Source organism: Manihot esculenta, chromosome 13 (assembly GCF_001659605.2).
Source record: "Manihot esculenta cultivar AM560-2 chromosome 13, M.esculenta_v8, whole genome shotgun sequence".
Lineage (NCBI taxonomy): Eukaryota > Viridiplantae > Streptophyta > Magnoliopsida > Malpighiales > Euphorbiaceae > Manihot > Manihot esculenta.
Genome location: NC_035173.2, coordinates 14,321,638 through 14,331,799, shown reverse-complemented (window position 1 = coordinate 14,331,799; position 10,162 = coordinate 14,321,638). Strand labels below are relative to the sequence as shown.

The window sequence follows — 10,162 nt, the reverse complement described above, 5'->3', positions numbered from 1 at the left end:
TTAATATTTTTATTTTGAAAGCTTTTTTTTCAGTATCATTTTTATAAGATAATATCATTTTAATAAATTATTTTAAATCTACTCTAAACTTCTAAAAAGTTATTTTAAAAAAATTATTTTAATAATTAATCCGACTTATAACGGCGAGGAACAAGTTAAGCATGCATACTTTTTGTTTCTAGCGAGTAAAAACAGGGATACATATCATTTTCAAATAATTAAATAAATATCTATAGCCCAAAGTTAAAGGTAAACTACAAATATCTCCTTTGAGGGACAAAAAAAAATATCTCTCCTTTGAGGAAATAAAAAAAAGACAAGCATCTCCTGGACCAAAAACATTTCTCATCTTCTCTCTGAAGAGGAAGTAAAATGTCTGCTGCAATCCTTCCATCTTCGTACTCACCTTCTGCTTCAATCCTTCCATCTTCGTACTCACCTTCTGCTTCAATCCTACCTAATAAATTCACTTCGAAACCATTCACTTCCTTCCCTGCGAATTCTAAGAAACTGCGTCGCAGCTCTGCGACATGTCGTAGACCTCCTGCTGCTGTTTCTTCTTCAATCACAGATTTCGATCTCTATGATCTTCTGGGCATCGATAGCTCCTCCGATCAATCGCATATCAAAACTGCATATCGTACACTACAGAAGCGGTGCCACCCAGACATCGCCGGCCCTACAGGACATGACATGGCTATCATTCTTAACGAAGTTTACTCTGTCCTATCTGATCCAAATTCGCGTGCGGCTTACGACAAGGTCAGTGAATTTTGTATGACGAAGCATAGGAAGTTTATGCTCGCGGGTTTGGAATCAGGTAAAAATGTAATGGTTGATTCTTAATGTGGTGCAGGAACAGGCAAAGATTGCAGAACTACGCGGGTATACTGGGAAACCCATTTATTCAGTGTGGTTTGGATCGAAAAGCGAAGAAAGAGCAGTTTTTGTGGATGAGGTGAAGTGTGTTGGTTGCTTGAAATGTGCATTATTTGCAGAGAACACCTTCGCCATTGAATCTGTTTATGGAAGAGCAAGAGTTGTTGCACAGTGGGCTGATCCTGAGCACAAAATTCAAGCTGCCATTGATACATGTCCAGTTGATTGTATCTCGTAAGGATTCTTCGTATTTGAACTAAGCATTTCTAGGGAATTAGATGGTATCTTGAATTAAATTTTTTCCCATTTAATAGAATGAAGATATGGACGCTAGAACTAGAGAATTTACATTCTTAGTTAGGAGCAGACTCATGTATCAATTGAGCTAATCCTTAGACTTGGCAATTTAAGAACTAGCATTATTGTATTTTTTTTTTCTTCTATCTTTTCTCGTGATGAAACGTTAAGGAATTTGCTCGTTAGTCTGTTGATGCCTTAATAAAATTCTTGAAAATTGATAACTTTAAATTTCTTCTGAACCAAATATATAGGATGGTGGAAAGGTCAGAGTTAGCAGCACTAGAGTTCCTAATGTCCAAGCAACCAAGAGGTAACGTGCGAGTTGGTGCAGGCAACTCAGTGGGAGCACGCGTCTCAAACATATTTGTTGATGTGAAAAAGTTCCAAACCAGAGTTGTTGATGCCAGGAACAGGGCAGATGCCGAAAGCTCAAAGGTGAGTCAGTCCTCTGCGTCTCTTTTTGTGCTTTAAAATTTAATGTGATAATAGTAGTTGTTAAGTTATTGAAAGGATGTGGTAACGTGATTACAACATGAAATTAATAGTTTATAGAACTAAAATTAATCTTCTGAAGGCCCACTTAGCTGTTAAGAAAAAGAGAAAAAAGGAAAGTGATACATGGACAGTGGATATCGACTCTAATTTGCAGAACTTATCCTCCATACTTCTGCTCTAAATCAGCGTTGTAAAAGCATATATATTGAAATTAATTTTCTACCACTCATTCACCTTTTCTTTTCATTTCTAATTTTCACTAGAAAACTATGTTTAGTTATTGAACGATTGATTAGCATGCAATGCAAGTACATAACAATAAGATATCCATTCATTTCAGGAAACAGATCTCCAAAGAGAAGCAAGAATATCAGCTATTCAAACAATCAGATCAATCTCAAATTGGTTATATTGGCAATCGCCAAAATCAGGACCCCCATCAAAGCATCACCAAAATTTCCCACAGATTGCCCAAAATGTGATCGAACCAAACATTAACAAGCTCCGGGCAGCCGCTGCAGCCAGAAAGCATGCAACCCAAAGCACAATATCTGCTTGTCGAGCACCATCTAATTACCTATATCATGACGAGTACTGGATTCCATCAGCCGCAGCACTTCCTGCCTCAGCCAGTAAGACCGGCTCTAGTGCTATCTCAGAGGCTTCGACACATATTGAAGAGCCAAAAGATCTTGATGAGAAAGATTATAGGACAGGAGATAACCAGAGGACTCCCCTAAGATGGGGAGTTCCAATGGTGACTGCGACAATTGCAGCAATCATAGTAAGAGACCAAGCTGTTGTCAGTTTGAATGAACATATAGGTGGTGCTTTGGCATTGGAGATTGTTAATAGCTCTTGGTTACACTCTATGTTAGCAGGGATGACATGGTACATCATTGGTTTGGGAATGATAGAGCTAGTAGAAGCCATTAGGAAAAAGTCATAACAAACAAATAAAAGAAGATGCTTCATGCATTGAAGTGATACTTGATGTAAAGCATACTCGTGACAAGCTAGTATTTGATTGTCTGTAATAAATTAGCAATAATGATATGTATTATTTTCACACTTCGCCTAGATCTGAAGAACACAAACAAGCTGAGTAGGCCGAACAAATGATCACCAACTTCTTATGTTGAGAAGATCCCTTAAGGAAAGTGTTCTCAGCTATCAATCTGTCTCTGAGTTCAAGTCCACTCCATTATGAAATAAAGAGGGCTTAACCAGGCAGATCTAGTACAATTAAAGGAACCAAACAATTTCATATGTATAGATCTTGTGGTCTTGGGGATCTGCTATGTCTAATTCACAGAAAATTCGAGCTCGGCACTATCTTATTCCCATGAAATCAAGGGAACGGATGCAGAAACTAATGACAGGAATAGCCGATAGAGGAGGTATTACACTTCTCGCTTACCAATCAAAGTCTATGCAATGCATTGCTGTCATATACCAAAAGCTCCTCGTAATTTTACATGCAACATCTACATGACCAAGAATGTTCCCTCATCCTTGTGCCAGGACTTGTCCCTACAGCTGAAATGCATGTGTTTTTGTGCACTACACTCAAGCTACTTCAAAGAATATTAAGTCAATAATAAAAATCATTTTTTCTAAGATTACCTTAAATTAACAAAAGCAAGGAAAAAAGAAAAAAGAACATGAGAAACTTCAACGATTTTAGCTCAAAATAAACGTCAGACATTGTCTATGCACAAGGCAAAAGATGAAAACCATACAATCACAAGGAACTCCTAGTTAGTTAACAGGATATTCCAATCTAGAAACATCTGAAGCCAAGTTTTATGCGTGCATCCTTTTTTTCTTTTTTCATAACAAGTTCTTAATAGTTGGATAGTACAAGGAATAATTTCCTTAGGGATTTAGTAGCGGTACTTAGTGGAGTAATCTTTTGGAGCAATAACCAAACCACGACCCTTCCTTGCCCCACGGTAGACTGTCTCAATAATGTCTATGAACTCCTGCTTGTCCTTGAGGGCCCAATTGATTTTGTTGTTATTTCCAGTTCCAAGATCGATCATAATATGCTTGTTTCTGAAGAAAAACATGACAGTGGATGGATCGTACAACTCATACATTGTGTTGAAATCAGGAACCTCTGTGATGTCCACAAGGTATATGACAGCAAAGTTCTTTATTGTCTCAGCAACTGATGCGAGCACTTCATCCATCTAAAGAAGACAAATAAAACCAATTTGACAGGAATAATATTAGAGATATTAGAGCCCATTCTTGAGCATTTGCCTATAAGCTTGAACTTTTAGGTTGACATGGTCTTCCATAAACAGTTCTTAAATAGAAAAGCCCAATTTTTAATAAAGAAAACTACCAAACAACGCAACAGTAGTCCATTAAATTACTAGAAAACATCAGATAACAACATGCATAGCTTAAAGGATTGTAGAAATAACCAGGAAACAGATGAACTGTCACCCAACAGAATAAAAGACGCAGCTCCGATGAAGCCAAAATATCAGATCCTTCAACTAAAGCATAATATTGCAATTCTACTTAACTCAAAAAGAAAGAGAAAATTCTCCCAACTCCAATTCCTGTGATTGTGAAGCAAAAACTTCTCAGCTTCTCATTGTACACTACATGCTACAAAATCTGCTGAATATATAGCACAATGCACCCAAAATTAAGCACCCAAACCCTTTTGACAGCTTAAACGAAGAGGGGAACAAAATAAAAAGGAAATTACTACAAGAGAATAATTGAAAAGCAAATAATGTCCATACAATTAAACCATAACCTTAATTACCACCAAACCCCAATTATCCTCATATGAGCTTTAAATTACGAGGAGAAACATATAAGAAAAAAATTCAGAAAATAGTATACAATCCTACGCACCCCAGATCATGAGGTGAACATAGAACAACATCATATCAGCAATTACGCACTTACTGATGAAAAATGAACAGTGGAAAAGAAAATTCCAATTCCACGAAAAAAAATTGCGTGATCGGTTATTGAGATGGAAAGAATTTCCGGTAAAAAACATGATAGGCATAGTAGAGAAGAAAAGCAAAGGGAGATGATGAAAGAAAAATAGAGGGTTTATACCTGCATGCAAGTCTCGTCCCAGTCGTGGCCGAATCGGATGACGACGAGGCGCTCTTCCTCCGCCAAGATTGCCTGATCTACTGCCCATCCTGAGTGCAAATGTGGAAGCAGGTACGACATTTCTCTCTACCAAGTCGTCGAATCCCTAGAGGTTAATTCTTCAATGCGATTTCTGTTGATTCACTCGTGCATTATATTCACGCACGTGTAGACATGATCGCGGGTGCGGGGCCGTCTTCTGTGGTTACATAAAATTATTGGAATTTACCAAATGGTATATTAATTTAAGAGTTATAAAACTAAATTATATAAATTTCATTTCCGAATATAAAAGTTTCGATGGAAAATATTTTTTTTTATTTTTTTAGTATTTGAGATACTCATTAAAATTATTTAATAGAAAATATTTTTCATTAATTTTTATTTTTCAAAAAATAATTTATATTTAAAAAATATTTTTTATAAAAAATATTTTTCAATAAATAACTAATTTTTTATTATTTAATTTTAATTTAAAAAATAATATATATTAATAAATTTGTATATAGAAATTTGAATAAGATTTTTATAATGTAAAAATGACTTTTTTTTATATAAAAAGTTATTTTTTTAAAAATAATTTAATTTTTTATTTAAAAAATATTTTTTAATATTTAATTTTTTTAATGATTCAAACGTTGAAAAATATAGAAAATGTTTTCTTGTTAAATAAATGGATAAAAAATAGAAAATTATTTTCTAACTTTTATTAAGATCTATATAAAAATTTATTAATATATAAGTTTTTTTTTCTCCTATGAAATCAATTGATGAGGCTTTTGTTTCTCTTTCCTAAGCCTAATTTGGCCGCACGCCGCACGCCGCACACCGCACGCCGCACCCAGCCGCAACCGCTTGCTGCTGCTCTGTCGTTCGCGAGCTAGAGGATAATGACTTCGATGGAAGAGGATGATCTTCTCCAGCGTAGTGTACGCAGGAAACGTAAAGATGGTGAGATGGGTGTTTCATTGAATGAGATTTGTGATGATCCTGATTCTTCAGCTGACCATCCGATGATAGAGACTGAGAATAATCCTGTGAACCTTGGTTTTGTTAATGGACCTTCTTTTAAGGATGTAGTGACGAATAGAAACGGTCCAGGACTGCAGGGAGCTTCTGGGAGTGACATGGCTCCTGAAGACGATGAGTTTCATTTTGTTTCGGATGGTGAGGAGGATGATGAGGATGATCGTTGCCCTGTGATTAGACTTTCGAGTGTGGATAAACGTCGATTGTGTCGACCTTGGAAAAATTCCCTTATTGTGAAATTTTTTGGACGTTCAATAGGCTATACATATTTGTGTAGACGATTGAAAGAACTCTGGAAACCTTCTGCCCCAATGGATGTTATTGCTTTGGATAACAATTTCTTTTTGGTCCGTTTCGCTAATTCTGGGGACTTGGACTTTGCTAGATCGGAGGGACCCTGGATTATTGCTGACCACTACTTGACTATTCGTCAATGGTGCCCGGAATTTGACCCTTTTCAGGATGTGTTAGAACGTTTAACTGTATGGGTTCGTTTCCCTTGCTTGCCTATTGAATATTATGATGAGGAACTTTTGTTACGCATTGCCCGTAAAATAGGTGAGCCTGTTAAAGTTGACACTAATACTAGCCTTGTGACTCGAGGACATTTTCCCAGAGTTTGTGTGGAATTGGATTTGACTAAGCCCCTTCTATCTAAATTCAAGCTACACCGTAGAGTTCGCCGGATTGAATATGAGGGTTTGCATATGGTGTGCTTTGAGTGTGGTAAGTATGGGCATATGAAGGAAAATTGTCCTAGTATAAAACCAATGCAGGTTAATCAGCCTTATTCTGTTAATCAGCAAGGTGCTGTTGTTGGTCATGAGCTGAACCGTGAGACTTACAAAATGCCTGAGAGTTTGCCTGTCAATCCCGCTGCTACTGAGGATTTTGGGGATTGGATGTTGGTTCGGAGGGATCGACGTAGGGATAATCGTCAAAGTATCAGGCCTGGGCCTAAGAGAGTTGACAGAGATGAGGTTCGAAGGGTAGTTGCAGATGGGTCTACGGGAAATCGTTTTGACTCTTTACTTAATTTAGAGGATGAGGTCATACCAGAGGAGCAGAATAATGGTAGTTTGGGCACTCAGGAGATTCACATGGCTGTCCATGATGAGCGTCCTAGCAACCGGGCAAATAATGTAGTATCTAGGGGAGGTGGAATCCAGAGAGGGAGTCGTGGTGGTAGAGGGCTGTTTCGTGGAGGACGAGGAGGTCAGGCTGTGGCTAATAATGCTAATGTCGAGATAATTCCATCCTCTACTACGACTTCTAGGGAAGTACGACCTAATACTAGAATTGGATTATCAAGGAAAGCAGCGGCAGAGGTTGAGCATACTGTAGTTGTTGGTAATGGGAAGGAGAGGGTAGAATCTTGGGTTGTTTCTTCTGAAGATCAGGTGGGGTTGAGTGTCTTGAATCATGTGCCTCCAAATCCACCAGGTTTTCGTAACCCATCTTTCCCTCATCCGTCTAGCCCGAATATTGTCCCTGGACAGAAGACAGTCAATGGGAGTGAGGATGATGTCACGTTGATTGTGGCTGGGACAATTTTGAATGAGTTGAATAAGGCGACTTCTGCTAGTTTGGTTGCTCCTTTGGAGCACCAACAGCGTATGTGATACCCTTGTGAGATTAATCTGATGATGCTCTTTTTAATATTTATTTTAATGATAATTATAACCTGGAATTGTCATGGTGCAGCATCATCTACTTTTCGCAACGCTTTTCAGGAATACAAGAGACTATATCATCCTAACATCTTTTGTTTAGTGGAACCTCGTATTTCTGGAGAAGCGGCTGATGAAGTTTGTGGTTTGTTGGGGTATGAAAATTGGATCCGTGTTGAGGCAGTCGGATTTAGTGGTGGTATTTGGTTGCTTTGGTCAGAAGATGGTTTTCGAATTGAATTAGTTGTTACCGATCCTCAATTCATTACGGTAGCAATTAATTTTTCTACTGGAGAGAAATGGTTGTTTAGTGTAGTTTATGCAAGCCCTGATATTTATTTAAGGAGGAAGCTTTGGCAATCTCTTTCTAGAGAAAATAGTCTATCCATTTCTAAATGGATTGTCGCGGGTGATTTTAATTCTGTAGTGGACTCATCTGAACAAAGTGGATATTCTTCTTCTAATCCTCCAGGAGCTCAGGATTTTTCAGACTGGATTTTCAAGCACTCTCTTATTGATCTGGGGTTTGTTGGGAGTGGTTTCACATGGCAGAGAAGTGGCGAAAATGTCCCCTATCAAGCTGCTCGGTTAGATCGATGTTTTGTATCTACTGATTGGAGACTGGAATATGTTGATGCTATTGTTGAACATCCACCTAAATTGCATTCAGATCATGTCCCAATAGTGATTAAATGTCAAGGGGTTCTAGCTTTTGGAGTTCGTCCTTTTCGGTTTTTAACAGCTTGGACACTACATGCTCAGTTTGATCAAGTAGTTGCATGCTCTTGGGATCCAAATCGTTCCCTAATTCATAATCTGAGCACATTAAAAATTCAGCTTGGAGAGTGGAATAGGACTCAGTTCGGTAATATCTTTGCTAACAAGAGAAGGCTTTTACGCAGGTTAGGTGGTGTTCAGAGAGATCTTGCTGAAAGCCGGACAAGGAGCCTTGTAAAGCTTGAATTTAAATTGAAACGCAGATTGGAAGAGATTCTACGCCAAGAGGAGATGTACTGGTTTCAGAAATCAAAAGAGGAATGGATAGCGAACGGCGAACGGAATACTCATTTCTATCATCTAGCAGCTACTATCAAACGGAAAAATTCTGTATTTCTGCTTTAAAGAATGATTTGGGGGAGGTTGTTACTGATCCGTCGGTTCTTAAAGGTATGGCCATCAATTTTTTTCGCAATTTGTATACTTCTAATTTGGGTGAGCTTTTGGATATTCCTTTCCAATATGCCCATCCTGTACTCTCCACGACACAAATTACAGAACTTGATATACCATTTTCTCCAGAGGAGGTTAAGCTAGCATTGGACCAGATGGCGAGTGGTAAAGCGGCTGGCGACGATGGTTTTACTGTTGAATTTTATAAGAAGGCTTGGCCAATAGTTGGGACTCAGGTGATTGATTTTGTTCTTTTTTGTTTACAAGGCAATGAGCTCCCAAGCATGATTAATGAGACGGTTTTGGTATTGATACCGAAGGTGGCTACCCCTGAATTTATTACTCAATTTCGGCCAATTAGCCTCTGTAATGTGCTTTATAAGCTTATTACGAAGGTCTTGGTGAACAGGTTACAACAAGTCCTTACTTCATTAATTGGACCAGAGCAGAATAGTTTTGTTCCGGGTCGGCAAATCACGGATAATGTAGTCATTTATCAAGAGGCTCTTCACACTATGGGGAAAATGAACGGTGGCAATGGATTTATGGCTTTGAAAATTGATTTAGAAAAAGCCTATGATAGGCTGGAATGGAGCTTTATTGATTGGAGCTTGGAGAAAGCTAATTTTTCTAGTTTATGGAGAACGAATGTGAGACATTGTGTTCATTCTACTACTATGTCAGTTCTTTGGAACAATGAGAAGTTGGAGTCTTTTTTGCCCACTCGTGGGGTTCGGCAAGGCGACCCTTTATCATCCTATCTTTTTGTGCTTTGTGTGGAGCAACTTTCCAATATTATTAAACATTCGGTAGAACAAGGGGAGTGGCATCCACTTCCTATTTCCAACAATGGTCCGTTGATTTCACATCTCATGTTCGCCGACGATATGGTATTGTTTGCTGAAGCTACGGAAGAACAGCTGGATGTTATTATTAATTGTTTAACTGTCTTTTGTAATGCTTCTGGACAAAAGGTGAATTTTTTAAAGTCAAGCCTTTTTGTTTCTCCGAATGTGAGTACATCTACAGCCTCTCGTTTATCCTCTAAATCAAGAATTCCTTTGGTCTCTGACCTTGGGCGTTATTTGGGTGTACCATCTCTTCATGGTAGAGTATCTCAGGTACAATTTCGTGGATTGGTTGATGATATGCGAAGCCGGCTTGCTGGTTGGAAGGCGGGTGCACTTTCTAGAGCAGGGAGAATAACGCTGGTCCAATCAGTCTTGAACTCTATTCCTATTTATACTATGCAATCTATTAAATTGCCGGTGTCTATTTGTAAGGAAATGGAGCGGCTTTGTCGTAATTTTATTTGGCATGGTAACAGTGGGGATTCTGCTGTTCATTTGATTAATTGGCAAACTTTGCTATATCCAAAGCAAAATGGTGGGTTGGGCATTCGGAATTTTGGATTAATGAATCAAGCTATGATGGGTAAATTATGTTGGCGGGCATTTATGAACCCATCTGACTTATGGATCTCATGT

At 38.2% G+C, this 10,162-nt stretch overlaps 4 protein-coding genes across 4 annotated transcripts; 3 read left to right on the top strand and 1 right to left on the bottom strand.

The window, feature by feature from the left end:
- Nucleotides 1-311: 311 nt before the first annotated feature.
- Nucleotides 312-2,744, top strand: LOC110629988 (chaperone protein dnaJ C76, chloroplastic). Its single transcript, XM_021777250.2, has 4 exons — nt 312-762; nt 857-1,113; nt 1,431-1,614; nt 2,015-2,744. The coding sequence occupies exons 1-4, from the start codon at nt 373-375 to the stop codon at nt 2,621-2,623; spliced, it is 1,440 nt and encodes a 479-aa protein (XP_021632942.1). The 5' UTR covers nt 312-372; the 3' UTR covers nt 2,624-2,744.
- Nucleotides 2,745-3,340: 596 nt separating this feature from the next.
- Nucleotides 3,341-4,938, bottom strand: LOC110629989 (thioredoxin-like protein YLS8). Its single transcript, XM_021777252.2, has 2 exons — nt 4,768-4,938; nt 3,341-3,869 (listed from the first exon to the last, which is right to left on the bottom strand). The coding sequence occupies exons 1-2, from the start codon at nt 4,885-4,887 to the stop codon at nt 3,561-3,563; spliced, it is 429 nt and encodes a 142-aa protein (XP_021632944.1). The 5' UTR covers nt 4,888-4,938; the 3' UTR covers nt 3,341-3,560.
- A 1,615-nt stretch (nt 4,939-6,553) lies between these two features.
- On the top strand, nt 6,554-7,573 carry LOC122721459. The gene has a single exon (XM_043949215.1). It carries the CDS (start codon nt 6,576-6,578, stop codon nt 7,455-7,457), a length of 882 nt encoding a protein of 293 aa, XP_043805150.1. The 5' UTR covers nt 6,554-6,575; the 3' UTR covers nt 7,458-7,573.
- On the top strand, nt 7,506-8,627 carry LOC122721495. The gene has a single exon (XM_043949334.1). It carries the CDS (start codon nt 7,506-7,508, stop codon nt 8,625-8,627), a length of 1,122 nt encoding a protein of 373 aa, XP_043805269.1.
- The last annotated feature ends 1,535 nt before the right edge of the window (nt 8,628-10,162 follow it).